This window comes from Eurosta solidaginis, chromosome 1 (genome assembly GCF_040869045.1).
Source record: "Eurosta solidaginis isolate ZX-2024a chromosome 1, ASM4086904v1, whole genome shotgun sequence".
Lineage (NCBI taxonomy): Eukaryota > Metazoa > Arthropoda > Insecta > Diptera > Tephritidae > Eurosta > Eurosta solidaginis.
Genome location: NC_090319.1, coordinates 174,477,313 through 174,497,817, shown reverse-complemented (window position 1 = coordinate 174,497,817; position 20,505 = coordinate 174,477,313). Strand labels below are relative to the sequence as shown.

The 20,505-nt window shown below is 37.6% G+C and overlaps 1 protein-coding gene and 1 long non-coding RNA gene across 2 annotated transcripts in view; one reads left to right on the top strand and one right to left on the bottom strand.

Moving 5' to 3' along the window:
* Positions 1-20,505, top strand: part of LOC137239881 (uncharacterized) — a 223,553-nt gene that overhangs the window by 75,513 nt on the left and 127,535 nt on the right. The gene's annotated exons all lie outside the window — the stretch shown is intronic.
* LOC137239878 (uncharacterized) lies at positions 3,092-6,017 on the bottom strand. The gene is made up of 5 exons (XM_067765642.1): positions 5,430-6,017; positions 5,137-5,169; positions 4,897-5,078; positions 3,832-3,982; positions 3,092-3,774 (listed from the first exon to the last, which is right to left on the bottom strand). Exons 1-5 carry the CDS (start codon positions 5,437-5,439, stop codon positions 3,659-3,661), a joined length of 492 nt encoding a protein of 163 aa, XP_067621743.1. The 5' UTR covers positions 5,440-6,017; the 3' UTR covers positions 3,092-3,658.

The window sequence follows — 20,505 nt, the reverse complement described above, 5'->3', positions numbered from 1 at the left end:
CTGTGAATTCAATTATTCTGTTAATAAATTAAATTTTATTATAATTTTATTTTGAGGTGATTAACTATAAACGATTGTTTGACTCTTTTTAATTGAAAATTATTTTCTATTTTTTAGTTCGGTTTGCTGTAAAAGCGTGTTTTTTTAGTTTTTTTAAACTATTATTTATTTTTAATTTTTTAGTTCAAGTAATTTTAAAAGTTTAATCGAGAGTGATGAAAGCTCGAAACGCCAGCGGTCCATGGATGAATCCAACCCCACGGCACCCAAAAGGGCCAAGACGCAGGGAGGCTGGACGCGGTCTTTCGCCGAAATTGCCAAGGGTCGGCAGATCATTGGCATTATAGACGGGAGCAGCGAAGATGGCAGGATACCAAAACAACAGTGGAAGTGGATCGAGGCCGCGCTCGCTACGGTGGCCGTTAAGGTTAAAAAGACAACCCTGGTCCACCGCCATCTTACACCGATGCAGGGTGGTTCCAGGGCAATGTCAAGCTAATTGCCTGTGACGACGCCAGGTCGGTCAACCTCTATAGGGTTGCCGTCACGCTGATAGGGGTGGTATATCCGAGCGCGCGCCTCAAGGTAGTGGAGGCGCGTCATATCCCCTCACGACCAAGGCCTAGAGCCTGGGTTGCAGTGACTCCAACGGACCCAGCTGACATCCTGGAGCTGCTCCAGGAGTACAACCCGCCACAGGTTTGGAAGTCAACCCGGATAAAACCGGGCTTGTTCTCTTCACGAGGAGGTACAAAGTATTAAATCTTACATAGCCAAGAATTGGGGATACGTTCTTAGCGTTTAGCGATCAAGTCAAGTATTTGGGAGTCATTCTGGATAGGAAGCTATTATGGAGTGACCATATAGTGGAGCAATCCAAGAAGGCAGCAGGAGAGCTGTTCACCTGCAAGAGGGCAATTGGCACCTCCTGGGGATTCTCCCCTAAGGTGACCTACTGTATTTACACAGCAATTGTGCGCCCGATTCTTCTTTATGTTGCCTTGATCTTAAAATGCTTCAAAAGGTGCAACGGAGTTCGGAGCTCTGCATTACCTGGGCTCTCGGCTCCAATCCAGATTCCGTAACATACATACATGGATACATAGATAGATACAGGCCAAGCTAATAAAAGCGTGTTAAAAAGGGCTCCAGTATGCTCTTTCGTAGATGTGCCATGCATCCACTTCTATCATTAATAAAGAAATGCGTTATTCGCAATATGTGCACGGTTTCAAATTTATAGCCATTTGGGGTGGTCACAAGTTCAATTGACCTTATGTCCGTTAACCTTATGTGACCCCGCCATCACATTATTGCATTGTCATCGAGCCTTGATACGTGTGCAAAATTTCAATCAAAACTTATGGCCATTCAAAGTGGTAATAAGGCCAATTGACCTTATGGCCGTTGACCTAATGTCACCACACCATCACATTAATGCATGTGCATCGAGCCTTGATACGTTTGCAAAGTTTTAATCAAACTTATGACCATTCAAAGTGGTAATAAGGCCAATTGACCTTATGGCCGTTGACCTTATGTCACAACACCATCACATTAATGCATTGTCATCGAGCCTTGATACGTGTGCAAAGTTTCAATCAAACTTATGGCCATTCAAAGTGGTAATAAGGCCAATTGACCTTATGGCCGTTGACCTTATGTTACCAAACCATCAGAATAATGCATTTTCATCGAGCCGTGATACGGGTGCAAAGTTTCTATCAAACTTATGGCCATTTAAATTGGTAGTAAGGCCAATTGACCTTATGGCCGTTGACCTTATGACACGACACCATCACATTAATACATTGTCAGCGGTCTTTGATACGTGTGCAAAGTTTCAAATTAATCAGACTTCTAGAAACCGGTGAAAATTAAGCTCAAACATTCCGTTACAGGCCAAGCTAATAAAAGCGTGTTAAAAACGTCCCTTGATTTTAGGTGAAAACGGCAACCGGCATCATGGCGGCCGTATTGCATAGGCAGTATATTACCCACTATCTATATATTAATACGCTAACAAAATTTCCACACAATCAATTGACAGGCTGTTTCGCATACTTAGCATACGTAAAATCCCTGCAGTCAAACCAACTAGTTGTATACTAGAAGAATACTCGTTGGCCAAAAATCTCAACTAGTATGAGTTCTGTAATTTTTCCATATAAGCGATTGGTATTTTTAACACGGCGATGTCCTACGAAATATCAATTGCCAGGCTCTGCATCAGCATCATACCAATTGACAAACTAGTCATTATATACACCAACATCATACCAGATGACATACTAGTCAGCATACCCATCAGGGTCCTACCAATTGACATACTAGTCAGCCTTTGAGCCAGCATTATACCAGATGGCATACTAGTCAGCATACCCATCAGGGTCCTACCAATTGACATACTAGTCAGCCTTTGCGCCAGCATTATACCAGATGGCATACTAGTCAGCATACCCATCAGGGTCCTACCAATTGACATACTAGTCAGCCTTTGAGGCAGCATTATACCAGATGGCATACTAGTCAGCATACCTATCAGGGTCCTACCAATTGACATACTAGTCAGCCTTTGCGCCAGCATTATACCAGATGGCATACTAGTCAGCATACCCATCAGGGTCCTACCAATTGATATACTAGTCACTGTATTCAACATCAACATACCAGTTGACATACTACTCAGACAGTATGCATCATTGTAATACCAGTTGACATACTAGTCAATATTTGCATCAGCGTCCTATTAGTTAATTTACTAGACCTAGTCGGGTTAAAAAATTACTTGAATAAATTAGCTCAAATTCATTTATTCATCATATTTCATATATATAAAAAATATGTTTATATATACATATGTATACCACTTTAAAATTTATCACTTCAATACATAATACTTTGTAATAGATTTGAATAAATATATATATACGTCTATAAAAATTAAAAAATATAGTTCAAATTTGCTAAACTAGTTCAAATGCATTATTGATTAATGTAATTTATTTATAAAATTATTAATGTATAGATATCACTTCATATATATCACTTCAAAATATATAAAAATAGGTACTAATGTAAATAGAATTACTTGTATATAATAACTAAAAAAATAATAGTTCAAAATTTTCTAACTAAATTCAAATTCATTTCAAAAATAAGCTACATCTTAGGAACTAATGTAAATTAAAATTACTTATATATACAAATTAAAAAGTTATAACTCAAAGTTTCCTAACTAAACTCAAATTCATTTCAAAAATTAACCTTCAAGTTTTCATTATTTTTATGTAACTAAGTAGCTACGCCTTTTTTAGGTTAATTTGAGAAAGTTGCAGTTGAAGTTCAGAATTTTAAATTGAAGTTCATAAAATTATAATAGGAGTTAAGAAAATTACAATTGTAGCTCAGAATATATAATTGTAGTTAAAAAAATTTCAATTGTAGCTCAGAATATTTAAATTGAAAAATTGTTTGAATATCAATTGTTATTTTCTGAATTTCAATTGCAAATTCTGAACTTAAATTGTTATTTTCTGAACTCCAATTGAACGTTCTGAACTTCATTTGTAATTTTCTGAACTTCAATTGCAACTTTCTGAACTAAACCTGAAAAAGGTGTAGTGAAACAGTTAATCCAGCCTTTCTGGCAATGGTTTTACTGCCTTCGCCATGCCGCCTTTTTTTTTTGGAAAATCCGCTTCTTATGCAACTGCATTGCTTTTCGTAGTTGTTCTTCCGGTTCATCATTAGAAGTCAGACTTATAATAGATTCTACGAAATAATAATATATTAAGATTATGTTAATTTAATACTTTTTATGGATGTTACCCAAGAAAACTGAATAAAACTTTGCGTGTTCTTTAAGGCCCTTCTTCCCATGAGTGCCGTCAACATTGTAGTCCCTTATGACTGCACTGCTGAGGACTTTGTGAAGGTTTTTGTTCACCGAATTTTGCAGTAAGTTCCTAAGTGTTGAAATCTGTGAAAATAATTATTAAAACATACCAAGTATGATACAAAATCATTCCAATCACAACATAGCTTTAACTCCATTCACAAAGTCCATAACCAAATTTTTAACATATCTTCTAATTGTTGGTTTGGGACTTTATTAATTGAGCTAACGATAAGTAATTAAGAAAAATTTAAAAAGAATGTTTACTGTCCAGAAGGAAGTATGACGAAGAAAAACAGCAAAAGACTGTGGAAAACTTTTTGAAATTTTTGTCGTGGGTCCGTATTTTGTTCTACAATGGCGTAACCGATTTTATACCAACGATAAATATGAATCTGTCAAAATATTTGTGAAATTGATAAAACAGTATGGAATTAATAAGTAGACGTTGTCTTTAATCCGATTCACCAATTACTATCCATTGAGATTTTAAAAATTTTCCACCTTTAATTTTTTACGTAAAAAGTAAAATTAAGAAGTAAAGCTGTATAAGATCAGACAATTAAAGTTTTTTGAAATTAAATAAAATTAGTACTTGGTGCGATTTACCTACGACGAGGTTTAGGCCGAACTTTTCTTTCAATTTGTATTGATCTTTTTTTTAGTTTTTCTTACAAATTGGCGAGACGCGAACTACAGGGCTTACGGCAATTCTGAACGTCATCTGCAAGGCAGATGAATTTTCACTGAGAAGCTTTTCATGCAGAAATACACTCTTAGTGTTTGCCAAATCACTGCCGATAAATATTTCATTCTAATTGAAAAAACATGTTTCTAAATGTTTGAGCTTTTTATCGGGACCATCGGTGTGATAGGCTGAGTTTCCTTTCTGAAAAAATTAACCTTAAATCGAAACCTTAAATAAAATAAAAATTCAACAACGGTTCCCCAAACCTAATTGATTATTTATAATTTTCACTGTTGAAAAAAATACTCACAAACAAAGTCCGATTTTCAGGAACAACCTTTTCATTTATCTTAAACAAATCCTCTGCACACGACAGAGGAAAGTAAGATATGACTGAGCATGCTGCAGCATCTTGTTGAACCAACTTGCTCATCACCACTTTTGTGTCTGCAAGTGCAGTCATCACTGCAGTATTCTGAGAAGACATTAAGGCTAAAGAAAAGTTGAATTTAAGTATATGTAATATATAGAAAATATTTAACACTCTTACACAAAATGGTCTCCTTCAGGTTTCCGACTGATTCTGGAAGTAAAAACAACACAAATTATTGTGTCAATTGCAAGCAACCAGGTAAAATTAATTGCAATAACTTTTGAGTTTAAATTGAAATTTTTGATCATCTTTTGTCATTTTCTGAACTTGACTGGAAAAAGTGTAGACTTATAACAAAAATTATTTTATTATTATTAAATCATCAAAATATCAACAACCACAAAATTTTAAACGCTTTTACTGTTAAGTATCATTGCCCCGGTATTGTTGTATACATATCAGATACCTACCACGCTTCATACATACAAAAATTACCCTCTATACACTGAATCACTTTTTCTTAAAAATTTGTTGTATATTTCATTTAAATCGGCCGTACGGTGAAAATTTGCGTGTGGCTTATTTATATGGTAAAAGTCTAGTTGAGGGATCGACAGCTAATACGCGTCCAAAAATATCGAGAAAGATGTAAAACGAGGCGTCTTGACTTCAGTATTAATAATCCGAAGGCGGAAAAGAAAAACTTTAACTCGTTCAAAAGATATTAACGTAAAGCCGAAAGTTACCCACGGGTTCCTCCGAAATTTTGAGAACAGCTTTCTGCGTTAAAGGGCTTCGGCCGCGATTATAAAAAATTAACCTGGCCGGTCCACCAATGGGGTGGGATAAAAAAAAATGCGTGCAAAATCCCTTTGAGCACACACTTTTTTCAGTGCATAACAACCATTGCCAAATCTAACTGCAAATATCTCCGGACAGAGATACAATTTTGCTTTTCTCCTTCGGATTATTGTTGTTGAGGTCCTTTGACACCTCTCTCGATATTCTCGACGCGTGTTAGCAGTCGACCCCTCAACTAGACCATTACCAGAACTTTTAAATTGCCTCTAGTGAAAGCGCAACGTTAGCAAAGGTAAACTGGTAATATACTTGCAACATTTAGACGTGTCTAATCAGCTAACACATGTTGTAAAGTAAAAACCTGTAGCACAATATTTGGTAATAGTTTAGTTGAGGGGTCGACTGCAAATACGCTACCAAAAATATCGAGAGAGGTATTAAAACGACGCGTCTTGACATCAGTATTAATAATCCGAAGGCGGAAAGTAAAAATTTTAACGCGTTCAAAAGATATTAACCGAAAAAGACCCGCGGGTACCTCCGAAACCGGGGGTCGGATCCATAGTATTTTTGCGCAGAACACCTTTCTGCGTTGGCGGCCTTCGGCCGCGATTATAAAAAATATCCCTGGGCTACGCCATGCCAAGTCCGGGTGTGTGGTATAACCGTGGCTACCGCCACGGTGATGCACAATTTTTTTTTGGGGGTACAACACAACAACAACCACATGGAAATCTCCAACTTCAAATGCAAATATCTCCGGACAGAGACGTTGCTGAAGGATACGCGCTTTACTTCTTTTGGCATGATTGTTATATTTATTGTCAAAGTTTACTGTATGTTAATTTAGTTAAAAGTAGGGAAATTAATATTTTGCTGCATATGATTTCGAATCACTAAACAAAGCAAACTATTAATTTCCCTAATGTGTTCAATTTAAAATGAGTTAAAAAGTGCCATGTAACAATGGCAGCAATAATATGCTATCAATATGAGGGAGACCTACTAATTTACATTCTATTTCTTCAATAGGATATTGGGTTTCCTCGTCTATGAGTGTGAAGTCGCCCACGCAAATACGAAGAGACAGGGAGTCAATTGGTTCTAAAAAGAAACTTCTCAAATTTGCAAACTCTTTCCCTATTATAAAACTTCTGTCTTCTGAAAACCCTGTAATTTCTTTTGGTTTGAATGGTTTAATAAGGCAGAAGCTATCTGGCTTTTTAGAAGAAAAGACACAAGCCTGGAAAAAATAACACAAACCTCTGCCCCTCAAAGTTTTAAAGCCCTGATGCTTTTCATTTGCTAGCAACGTTTCATGACTGACTCGATTTATTATTTGTGGAAGAATTTGAGTTGGCTTTTTGACATACTTTTTTAATGTTTGTAAATAATTTTCGAAATCGTACGCTGAAAAACTTGATAACAGACCAATTGATTCAACACTCTCCGTTAGATGTAGTAAATGATGAACGTTATGAGTAACACTGGAATCCCCGAATATAGTTGAGAAATTTTCAACAAATAAAGATAACATATTTTTTGCAATTCCCAAATTATCTAAATATGATTTGGGGCAAAGGAGCATCCTATACGCACAGAATAGAAGCAAAAATTGATAATGTAAGTCACCATGAACATTGTCTTTCAGAATAAGGACCCCTGTATATAACAGAAATTGGCGAAACTCAGTTGCCTTCCAATTTGAGATTTCATCGAACGATCTGGGTATACGGGCGAATTCCTTCGTGATGAACAGTGATAGAGAGACTAAAAATTGTGACATATGTTTCTATTTAAGCTTTTCAACTTTTATATTTATATCGTCTAGTATAATTCTTTTTAAAAAGTTTCGCATTATCCCCAAATCCACCAAATGCGTACTATCTATAGCTACTTGGCTTATCATTTTTACACCAATTTTTTCTAGTGGAGTCTTTGAATTCCTAAATTTCGGTTCATGATGTGTTTTGTATCTTCTGGTTAAAAAGCCATTGTCAGTTACTAAATTTCCAGGCACAGAAGAATATACCATTACATGGTTTACCTTTAACCCGATTTGCGTACACTTGCTGCAACCATGAGAAGCTGAATGATAAGGTGTACCACAAACAAATGCTTTCGCGGGAGCATCACATACAATTGACCTTATCAGAACTTTTAACAATTTGCCACCTAGTTCAATGCCATTTTCCATGATATTCTCCATTTCCGTAACAAAAGCATTTAAAAATTCCGAAACATCGCTTGGCTTTTTATTTCCAACATATATACCGACGGGAAAAATACAAACTGAACTAAAATCAACTAGCCGCACCAATATTGGCCACAATTGAATGCGAGAGCTTCTGAATAATGGCAACCCATCAATGTTGATGTCTATATAAACAGTGTCAATTTCTTTAAATATGTATGCAATTTTCTCCAATTGCTTGCTCAAACCAACATGGCAATAGAGTCCTGGTGGAATTGATTTAGTAACTGCGATTTCTCTTCTTTTTGCATAGAGTGTTTCGGCGGTTCTTGGTACATCTAGATTCTCTTCTTGTAAAATACTAAGAAGGCTCTCAAATGCTCTACGTGATGGTCTAAAAGTAGTAAACCATTCCAGGATTTTTTCCTTAAAGGAACGCTGCAGTGTGCCTATAACAGAATTTCCACTATCTACATTAATAGCTCCATCAGAACAATCACTTTCCTCACATTCGTACTTAGTAGGCAAACTCCCTTTATCGCCAACTCCACTTATGCTAGTACCGCATTCCTCCACAGAGGATTTTGATGGCCCTGCTTCATCATTACTAGAAACTGGTTTAACAAAGTCTTAGCATATATTTCCCTTTGCATCTTGAAAAGTCTTCTCATATTACGTTTGTTACTCATTGTTACATGCAATTTTCAACTTACCAAAATCGCAAAACACAACAAAATTTATATTTTTAGTTTTATTTTTTATTTAATATTATTTTTATAAGGCACGAACAAAATTTTTCCACTTTTCCGTACACGCTTGATAATTTGGAATGTATACTGAAAAAGTTAGATGTGTATACGCAAGCCGTTTATCGATTATTGCGATTGCCACCGATAAATCGAAAATATGTAGTCGGCTGATATGATCGTCCGTGCTCGTGTTATGTTTTTCTTAAAACAGCTGTTGTTATATTACAACTCTAACAAACTTTTTATTGAATAGCCACAATATTTTGTTTTCCAAATAATATATAAAGCTTTACATGTAAAACCACCAATGCGGTAACGACAGATAGCAAATCGATGATAGGTTGAATATAGCAGCAAAGGCACAAAGCAAAGCAACGGGAGCAAAAAATTCACATGGATCGTCTTTCTGCGTTGATTTTGAACTATGAAACGTCTTGCTGCTTTAATACAAGCACATATTTAGCTGCACTACATTACGTGGCAAAATATTCTTTGCATGTATTTTTATGGGCAAAGTCCAAAAAGTGTAGCGCCGTTGCTGCTACATGTCGCGCAAGTAAGTCCGCCTTTACTTTTATTGACGACATATCTGTACCGTTTTCACTATTCAACTTGAATCCATGCATAAAAATTACAATCGCCTTTTAAATGAAATTTCTATACAAATTTTTGAACATCAATTTTTTTTCACTGAACTGGAACTAATTTACACACAGTCGTATTCTTAAAATTTTGAATATTATACTTTTACGGGAACCCAAAACTTAATGGTTTTGGGTAATATAAGGCAGCGCGTAAGATTTAAAGTGCGTGCATACTAAGCGGCGCAACACGTAGCGGCAGCGGCGCTTCACTTTTTTGCCTAATTGATCAACATTGCTGCTCATGGCCGCGCCGCGCAGTGCTGCTGCCCCTAGGTGTGAATTGCTCGATAAGAATACATGCAAATAATATTGTGTAGCGCAGTGTAGTGCAGCTAAATGTGCTCTTAGCTTTAGAAATGCTTAATCGCACAAATAACCTACCCAGATTGCGGATTCATAAGTTCAAAATTGCTTCGTTCTGCGCATCTACATCACAGTTGCCTACTTAAGCGAATGAAAGAGAGAAAAAAAACAAGATCTAAAGGAAAATGACGTAATAATTGCCCATAAAAATCAGCTGAAATAATGGCAATGCGCCACCATCTATAATTCCATAATGCTTATATCGCTATATCAAAATCGATAGTTTCGTATATCGACCATCTTTTGTCATCGTTGACATTTACATATATATAAAGAAAAAATAGCCAACCTTCAACAGGCTAGAAAAAGCAATTCTTCAACGAATTGAATTACAAAATCTGAAATAGAGTAATACCAATTCAATTTATAAAAAGGAAATTGACGATCTTACGCAACAACTAAATAAATCTAAAGCTTTAATTGTAGAGCTCAATGAAAAGTTAAAGGTAATCGAAGAACAAGAAATGCTTATACGCGAGCTCAAAGCCAAAGCTGCATGATTCGAAGAGCACATCAAAAGTCAAAGTAGCACATCCGAATATAGTTCAGCTCCACCAAAACAAGCATCACCAAAGCAACAGGCTGCCAATGATGCTGACAACAGTAATGGGCAAGAAAATAAGCACTTGCACACAACTGAGATAAAGCAAATTGAAGCACGTGTACGCGATGAAATGTCCAAGTTGTTTGCCATCGAAATTAAACGTTTTCAAATAAAACTTAAACTGAAGGGAAAAATATTTGTTTACAACGTGGATATGAACTTGCGCGTAAAGTCCTACAACAGCGACAAACCGAAGTTGAGTATTAAAGCAAGCTATCCTAGTTGAACGTGAACATATCGCAGAAGTACTAAACAAAAAAGGTGCTGAAGCGCATGCGATGATTGAAACTGCCATATTGCATAAATGTCGTGATGAATTATTAGCAAAAAATCAACATGCTGTTCAACTATCTAAAGAATTAGAAGAACGGCAAACGCCATTCGAAGCCTAGCGTCAATAGATGAAAGCTGTAATGATGCAATGGGCGGAGTAAAGTAAACATGTCGATGCTATAGAGGTGAATGGAAAGATAAGGTACAAACTTTCGAGCGAGCGCACCGAAAGGCGTTGACAGCATGGCAAAAGAAATACAATTCAGCAAAACATACAGCAGGGAATTATCAGCGTTACGCTGAAGATAAAGAAACACATATGTTGCGAGAATATGATCGACTTAAAACAGAATATGATGTTTCACTGACAAAGATCAAAACTTGTATGAAGGATACCCTGGAAAAACGGAATCGTGAGATGAGGGAAACTATAGCTGCAATAGAGAAACATCATGAGTTAGGTTATGACAACGAAAATAGAAAATGAAATTAAGAGCTTCAGTCTGTATTACGAACGATAGTTCAAACGATTGTTTCGCCTCCAAACGATTGCCTCTAGCAATGGTATTCTTCGGTCTTTACGTTTTTTACTTTATGTCAAACAGGAAGGCGAAAGCAACTATCAAATGATATGTTGCCATCGTTTACAATTGTGCAAATATACTGGCGATTCGTCTCTGAGGCGAAACGAACGTTCTTTTTGTATATAGAATGGAGCCCTAAATAATTGTTTTAGACAGTGGATACGAAGGGCATTTATTTTAATATTAGTTTATAGTCTTGCTATTATCATAATGTTCAAATAAATTTTTTTTTTTTAAAAGCTGAAATTAACGGGTAAATTTTTATGATCTTGAAATTTAATGGTATGTTGATCTTATACATTTGTAAATTTTAATGAGTTATAGACGCCTTTCATAATAATTTGTTTACATTGATATGTTATATTAATCTATTGCATCGAGCAAATAAAGTAAACAACAATACATAAAAAATAAAATAAATAACATAAATTTCGATAGACATAAACTCTTTGATTTTATCTTCGGATTCGCGTTCCAAAACAAGTATTTTGATACCTCTCCAAAATTTTAGGATGTGTATTAAGGGTGTCTTGCGGTCTTATAGTAATACCTTTGTATGCATATTACAATTAAGTTGATGTATATTGAACTAGATAGATATTAAATTAGATAGATAATCAATCATTTTGTTAACTAATTTATCTATTGAGGGTCCAAGGACTTTTGCCATTATTATGCAGCTGTCGGCATAAGAAATGATAGTAACTCCTCCTTTATAGTTCTCCTTGATTTTGAAGTTTCGTTCCTAAACTTTGCCGACTTTGGCCGGCCACTCAAAAAGCTTGCACGCAATCTACTCAGCCAACGGAACGAAATAACACTTGGCGATTTTGTAATCTATCAGCGGAGAGCGGATCATATCCTCCTGATATGTGACGAAATCTCAAGCCAAGAGAACTTTTAGGGTACATCCTTTGATGAGGTGGTGTGAAGGAGGTCGCAGCGCAATAAATTATCTATCCATGTAATGGAGAAGGAACGAGCCAGTTGTTGTTGTTGTAGCAGTGCTTCGCCCCATTCAATAGGTGCGACCCATCACAAATTGTCATCAATATCCTCTAACGGGAGTCCAAGGAAACTTGTTGTTTCAACAGGGGTGCACCATAATGAGAGGGGTATTAGAGGCGGTGGTTCCACAATACAGTTAAAGAGATGGTTGGTGTCATGTGGGTACATATGTTTTGTATGTCGGGGTTGATACTGGATAGGTAAGAGTTTAACCTGTTACAGTATCCAGATCGAAGTTGAGCTGGAGTGACGCGCGTTTTCCTACGGATAGCGCGTTCCTCCTGCTAGTTCTGAGTACTTTTCTTCGAGTACCGGATTCGCGGGGCAACTCCTGGCATAGAGGTCCGACGCCTGTTTGTGGATATCATCCAGGAACTGCTTGTGCTTTTTGGCATCATACGACTGTGTTCTCAGGTGCCGTATTTCCTTATAATGCTTACGGATATGGCCTTTTATGGCCACTGGGCGGTGTAGTCTCATTAATCAGATGTCGGTTTGGATGGCCAGTTTGTGGGTATTTAAGAGAAACTGTTTGGTTAGCATTTTATTTCTCTCGCTAATGGGGAGTACACTCAACTCATAGTGTAGATGGTGTTCTGGGGACATAGGAAGACAGCACGTAGCGATTCTGAGGGCATAATTTTGGAAGGCCTGTATTTTCTTCCAGTGAGTAACTTTTATTTAACCTTGGCGACCATATCGGGGACGCATATCATGCCGGCCACTTGCTTTGTAAGTGAAAAAGCGTTTCTTTGTCTTTACCCCAAGTGTTGCCGGCAAGACGTCATTCCCAAGATTTTAGGGTATAAGACAGTCGGTAGCGTAGTGCCATCGACGTGGATGTTCACAATGGTCGACATTTGGGATGTCCATGTTGTAAAGAAGGTCGCGGAGGATTAAGTCGGTGATAATGCCAGGTTTCGCGAGGCGAAAAAACTGGAGAGATCAGGGAGGTAGCTTATTCTGATGCAAAGCTCATCGATCTGTGCGCCTGGACCTGTGGCCATTATTTTGCAGTCACCGGCGTAGGAAGCGATAGTGTCTCCTTCTGGTGGTGATATGAAGAAGTTAATCAAAAGTGGCACCCCTTGTATAATAATTCTCTGGTTTGATGTTACTTTCCTGAATTGCACCGATGCTTGCCGATCAGACTTGGGGGAAGGGGAGACCCTTCTAGGTCTTCCATTAACGTGCCGTGGTTGACCATATCAAAAGCTTTTGAACGAGCCAGTCATGGTTGACAGGCCAAGCAGCACCAGCACCGTCCTATGATGAGTGTTAATGGAGTTCAGTAGTGATATGCACTTTACGGAAGTCTGGATAACCGAAGAATTTCGTTTAAATGAGTTACTGACTAAAGGGATAATATCGGTAGATAATGGTTGGGTTTCCGGTTTTTGGTAGGGGGTTTATCCTTGCCATTCTCCGTTATTTTGGAATGGCAAGTGCTTTTAAAGATAAGTAGAAAAAATGTGCGAGGCTGCAGATGCCCTCATGGTCAAGGTGTTTTGGCATCGGCATAGGTATTCCATCTGGGACGTTTGGGAATTCTAGTCGATTAAATCATTCAAATACTAACTAGTATGAATAACATCACAAAGTTATAGTCAATAAACTATTCTAAAACTGACTAGTATGATGAATCCCATGAAATTCTAGTCAGTTAACTACTCATACACTAACTAGTATGAATCACACAACAAAATTATAGTCAATGAACTACTCAAAAGCTGACTAATATGATGAACGCCACAAAATTCTAGTCAGTTAACTACTCATACACTAACTAGTATGAATCACACCACAAAATTATAGTCAATGAACTACTCAAAAGCTGACTAGTATGATGAACGCCACACAATTCTAGTCAGTTAACTACTCATACACTAACTAGTATGAATAACGCCACAAAATTCTAGTCAATGAACTAGAATGTTCGCTGACTACTTTGGCTTTTGACTGCAGGGATCATATAAAAGTTATATGAATCGATTCGTATTGATCAGCCGCAGTGCATAGGCCTATTTTTGTTAACAAATGTTACTCTATTTGTTTATAATTAATAGAAAAAGTTTTTTGTAAATTCGAACAATTCATACAAATATCAAAATTCATTTTCTTGTACAAGCGCGTCATCTTTGGGAACAATTATCTAAGTGTTCTAATGCGAATTTCAAAGACCTAAACCTTTATGTATCCCCGCTAAATTCGAAAGCACAAATATTTCACCTACATAGAAATATGGTTTCCCATTGTTGCCACTTACCTATAATAGCCTCTACCAAAATCCTAAAAAATTGTTCCAAAATAATTTGTAGCATACCAAAAAATATTAAATAGAATTAATTTTTGACCAGCCCATTTTTTGTGGCAAATTTCACTTACACGTAAATACATAAGTCTTTATTTAACAGATTCTTTGTTTTTTATTTTAGTTGTTTTCAAAAAAACATGAAATCACAAATAATGAGTTAACTTTTGTTGAAACTAACTAAATTCATTTATAACAATTAATGGAAAATTTGCCCGAAAATGTTTTTGCATTTGCAGATTTAATCCTCATTTTAAATAAAGTACGTCTTATACTGAAAAAAAGTAAATTTGCTACAAAAATATAACATTAAATTTTTTATATTGTCTTTTATGCTAATCTATTTTATTTCTTGTTTTATTTTATTTTATTTTATATTCTTTTATTTCAACTTAATTTATTATTATTTAAATGCAACTTGACTGAATCGAAAATTGAAAAAAATACAAATTGATCGATTTTCGACCACATGCGATACTAGTATTGGTTTAATACTAAAATATAATGATATGAATGTTCCCCCACTAGTCCGGGATAGCGAAGCAACCGAGCTGTTACTTAATTGAATTTATATGAATCAAACATCTTTAACATAAAATCATTCAATCAATATGCTTTTGCGAAAGTATAAGGAATGGGTTTCCCAAAATGATAATGAAAATTGCAGAAATGCGGAAACCATGTTAAAAAGGGATCTGTCAAGCTTTATAAGAACAAGCATACTTTCGAAGAGAAGACCTTTTTCAGAAGGCGTTTTTATTAAAGAAATTGGTCTACGAATTTTAGAAAAACTTCGTAGCTCCCTATACGCTTTTTTTGAAAAAGTTCCTCTCTCACACTTCCGTTTTGATGAAAACTCAAAGCGAAGGTGTTTTTGAGTGCCGAGGAAAATATTTCATGTTAGAAAAAATCTGCTCACAGTTTCACAACAATTTTTTTTTATTAAAACATCGCCTAAAAAATGTTTCTTTGCATAACATTGCTTAACTAACTGTGCTTGACAGATTCTGTTTAACACAGTTTCCCCATTTCTATAATTTATTGCTATTGCATAAAAAATTTGAACAAAGCGACGATACATATTATCCCTTTGCTGTCTGCAACACGACTGGCATGCAAATTCTGTACTAACACCACTGTGGCGTAATTGACTTTTAGCTCTCAACAGCAACTGAAATGGGGAGCATAAGAATACGTGTGAAGAGCGTAATACCCAGATGGGGTACCTTTGCCGACCTATGATTTAAATTGTAAACATACAGAGAGGAAAAGTTTTATTACATGCCAGAGAGCTTCTTTGCTCCTGTATTTGCAGATCCACCGATGAAAGCGCTTCCACGTGTGTGTTTATGCTTGGTTTCTGGCTGCATTAGCTGGAGTTAAATTAATTATTTTTCCTAAAAATTTCTCTCCGCACAAAAAATTTAAGAATTAAGTTAAAAGCTATTTGTGGGTTGTTTTTATGCCAAGCTTTTGATATTTTATTGGGACGTTTACGCTCCGTCCTGTTCTGGGGTCATCCAAGAGGATTGAAAAAATGGAAAATTTAGAGTATATGTATATTTTTTTCTTTGATCGGCGTTGATATAACAACTTTCAGAAAGCGAAATAGTTAAAACCATGAACAGGAAAAAACTCCCAAACCAGAACAGGAGTGTCGTTGATAACGTTTTGTCAATTCTAATAGGTACGCAAAGGTGCAGATATATATTTTTTATGCACGTGCATTCCTCCAAATACACTGGAAAGCTGTATTTTTTTACTTCTTTTTTTTTTTTTTTGATAACGCGTAAATACCGTATACTATCTACTTATTCCTTTATTATAATTATTTAACTATTTTAATATAGTGGTTTCACAGAGCTTATTTTAATGCTCTGTCTATTTCTATTCTTTTTCCTTTTTTTCTTTATACAATTAATAATTAGTTGCCCGTACTGCGTCTTACAACTTGCACGGAATCAGTGCATGACTTGGAAAACAAAATTTGGCATGGTTTTCCAATTTTTTTTAGTGCTCTCAAATTTGGCTTTTTTTGGTGTTTTGTGTTTTTTTTTTTCTTTGTTTCAAGTGCAGCTTATGGAGACATGTTTAGGCCCGAAGCCTAAATTCTTGTTAACTTCCGGCTACCTAATAGCACCCTATTATCGACAACTAGTTCGCCCATATGCATGTATATGTGTACATAGGTAGGGTTATGTTGTCCGTACACATATACATGCAGGCCGGTACAACTGTTTGGGGAAGCTTCCCCTTAAAACCGGAGACTTTTCCCGCGGTTAAACGGTTGTCCTCGACAAAGCAACCGGCCACTTTTCCAGCGATCATTGAGCGAACTAAAACCAGCCGTCCCGAGAAGCCCCGCCACAATTTTTATTATAAAATGGTCCTTTCTCCTCGTAACAAGGAACAAACGCATATATATAAATTACAGTCCACGTTACTCAAAAATTACAATACGAATATCTTGGTAATATACAGAACCTTCATTAAAATCGTGGTGGTACAAATATCCTGGTGATTGGGGTACATTTTTGGTGATACGCTTTCATACAAATCTTGGTGACACTTTCATCGTCGAACATACACACAACACTCTCATACATACATCGTGGATTCTTCTTTTTTGGTGGTAAATTATCGTGGTGATACACTCTTGGTGGTACTACACAATACTTGCCTTCATACACTCTTTGGGTGATACACAACATTTAAACAAAATTACAACAAATCACTCCAAACTTCACGCAGCATTGGGCATAAGATGGAAGGCGCACTCCGATCTCTTTTATTTTAGAGCAGGACCACTGGAGGATCCGGAAAATTTAACTAAGCGCGAAATATTGTCAGCCATCGCCAAGCTTTTCGACCCATTAGGGTGGCTCGCCCAATTGGTCATAGTGGCAAAAATATTAATGCAGAATATTTGGTTAGAAGGCACAGGATGGGACGAGCCTGTCTCAACAAATACATTAGAACGGTGGAAAACTTCACCCAACACTATGGCGAAATAGATAACATACGGATACCGCGGTGGGTAAATTGTTCCCCGGAAGACGAAGTAGAAATCCACGGCTTCTGTAACGCTTCCGAGAAAGCATATGCTACAGCGGTATATATGCGCGTAAAAAGAGACGATCAGGTTTCCGTAAACTTACTCTTAGCAAAAACCAGAGTAGCTCCAGTGAAAACCATCTCGCTACTACGTTTAGAACTCTGCGGCGCCGTGCTGCTCGCAGAAATGATGGAATCGATATTCCGAAACATTCATTTGGGAGCAGCAAAAGTTCACCTCTGGACGGATTCAACCATCGTACTCGCATGGATACGCAAGCCGCCCTGTACTTGGTCAACCTTCGTCGCACATCGCATCACCAAGATCCTCGACATGGTCGGTAACAAGGACTGGCTTCACGTTGACTCGGCATCTAACCCAGCGGATTTAGGAAGCAGAGGTCTACTAGCGTCCGATTTGGTCAACAATTCGTTGTGGTGGCAGGGTCCTTCTTGGCTACAAGAAGACAATTCTCACTGGCCAGCACAAGACGCCGACTACTATACGTCCGTTGAGGAAAAGAGGGCACAATCATATGCCACGACAAGGGTAGATCATATAGATATTCTTGACCGATTTTCAGATTTGCCACGAGCTTTGAAAGTCCTATCTTATGTTAGGAGATTTTATAAAAGAACGCATCCTAAAACTAAAGCCGTGTTCCAAGAAAAGTCGTGCATAATCTCCGCCGATGAGATTAAGGCAACGACTCAAGCATTAATGCGAGTCTGCCAGAAACAATTTTACGGTACAGAATATTTAAAATTGAAAAATAGGGAACCTATTGATCGAAAGAGTGAAATGCTGTCACTGAACCCATACATCGACAAAGATGATATTATTAGAACAGGAGGGCGTCTAGGGGCTTCAAAATACATTTCATACAACGAGCGTCATCCGATCATCTTGCCTTACAAGTGTAGGCTGTCTCGCCTTACAGTCATGATGTTTCATCATGACTCCCTTCATGGCGAGAACCAGCTCATGCTCCGTCTCATCCGAACCCAATATTGGATACAGAATGTCAAGACCATGATCAGAGCCATCATCCACAATTGCAAAACCTGCATTATTCACCGAAAGCAGTCACAGTCCCAACTTATGGGTACCCTTCCCTGCGAACGTACCACTTTTACCCGCGCGTTCACCAATACCGGGGTAGACTTCGCAGGACCTTTCGAAATCAAAAGCTACAGCGGTAGGGGATGTCGACTATCTGCATCTGCCTTTTTGTCTGTTTCACAACTAAAGCAATCCACCTAGAAGCCACTAGTGACCTGAGCACCCCATGATTTCTCGCAGCTTTTGCACGCGTTATCGCGAGAAGAGGATGTCCGAAAAACATCTATCCGACAATGGTACAAACTTTGTCGGAGAATCAAGATCGTTACGATCCCAATTTAAAGCCTTTGTGGTAGAAAGTCGAGACAAAACAGTCTCCAAGTATAGCCACCAAGCATTAACTTGGCATTTTATTCCCGCCGGCGCTCCACATATGGGCGGCCTGTGGGAAGCGGGAGTGAAGAGCTTCAAAAGCCACTTCAAAAAGGTCAAACTGATCCTTTTTCCAACGGAGGAGATAGATTGCGAAAGGGCCAAGAGCTCCTTCTAACAATCCCTCCGTCCCTCTACCGCCCTCTTTCCCACTTTCCACCTTTCGATAGAACCCCCCTCCGTCCCTCTTCCTCGACTCCCAAGCGGAAGACCAGAAGAGTACCGTCGAGGGAAAGAGATGACCAAAAACCCAACTCTCGTTCCCCGAAACGAGGCCAACCAACAACCCTACCGCAGATCAGTTATCTGCCTTTATCTGAATTCGGTCCATTCTATTTTTTAATTTTCAAAACAAATGCATTCGGCCCATTAAATTTTTAATTTTCAAAAAAACCATCCCACAATTCACTCCCTCACCCCGAGCGAGGACACCAGAACCCTAACGCAGACTCAGGGTCTGCCACAGAACGCACATGCACTCAGCCAAAGGCACGAGGCCAACAGAATTTTTATTCAAGGAATAGGGACAGCCGTATTTTAAATATGTGTTCACATCCTTGTACAAAAAATATAATAATAATACTAAATTTGTAAATGCCAACAGGTTTTGGAAGAAAATATTCATCTTCTGGTCAATATTTCATCAATTGATAAAGAGTTAGTTGGGTTTGATCAGTCTTCCAGAAGTTTTTTGAAGAATGTCGTACGTCAGAGTTTTATTCGCAAATATACTATTTCAAAATTTGTTTCAAATACTCCCTATCAGAGCATAAGCCCCGTGCATTTGGGGAATTAATGATAAGCAGTCTGAGAACCTACGTTCTTGAGTGACTCTAAGATACGGCTTTCTTTGTGACAACTCCTGAAATGGGAAATTTTTGGAAAACGATTTTGAACAGGCATCCCACCTGGGGTGATACTATACTCAGCAGCCACAATGAACCTTTGTGTCGGTTCGGCTCTACAGCGAGTATTCATCTTTTTATTCTCTCATTTCGAAAAATGGCTTTCCGTTAAGTATTCATAGAAGTGTTCCGGATAAAACGTTGGTTCAGAGTATTCCGACCACGTTAATTTGAGACTACTTCACGAGCGCCGAATATATCAAATAAGTATATACATAACGTCCCAAAGATAAACAGATTCCCCCAAATCCTGAAGCGGAGGCGAACGTTCCGAACATACGGAAGGAATAAGTTAATATGCTCAATGGGTACATTTTGTTACATAGGACAACTGTAAGTGGAACGATCCACTAGTCGAGTTTTGACGTTGCACGGTGAATTTGAATTGTTTTAGGTTTCGTATGTTCATAGGTTTAGGAAGTTGTTACCTGCTCCATATGACCATATATATGTGTACTTTTCACGCATTCCACAGTTTGCTTTTATGTCCACTGGTCGAGGCCTGTGCACTGGCTCATGCCCGGAGCTTCAGTTTCGTGGGATCTTTTTAACGGCCACTGA

What these genes read in the sequence shown, in the direction of transcription:
- LOC137239878 (XM_067765642.1), bottom strand. An exon ending in CCTGAAGGAGACCATTTTGT is followed by an intron (nt 5,079 to 5,136) that starts GTAAGAGTGTTA and finishes ACTTTTCTTTAG; the next exon opens with CCTTAATGTCTTCTCAGAAT. An exon ending in GTTTTATTCAGTTTTCTTGG is followed by an intron (nt 3,775 to 3,831) that starts GTAACATCCATA and finishes ATTATTTCGTAG; the next exon opens with AATCTATTATAAGTCTGACT.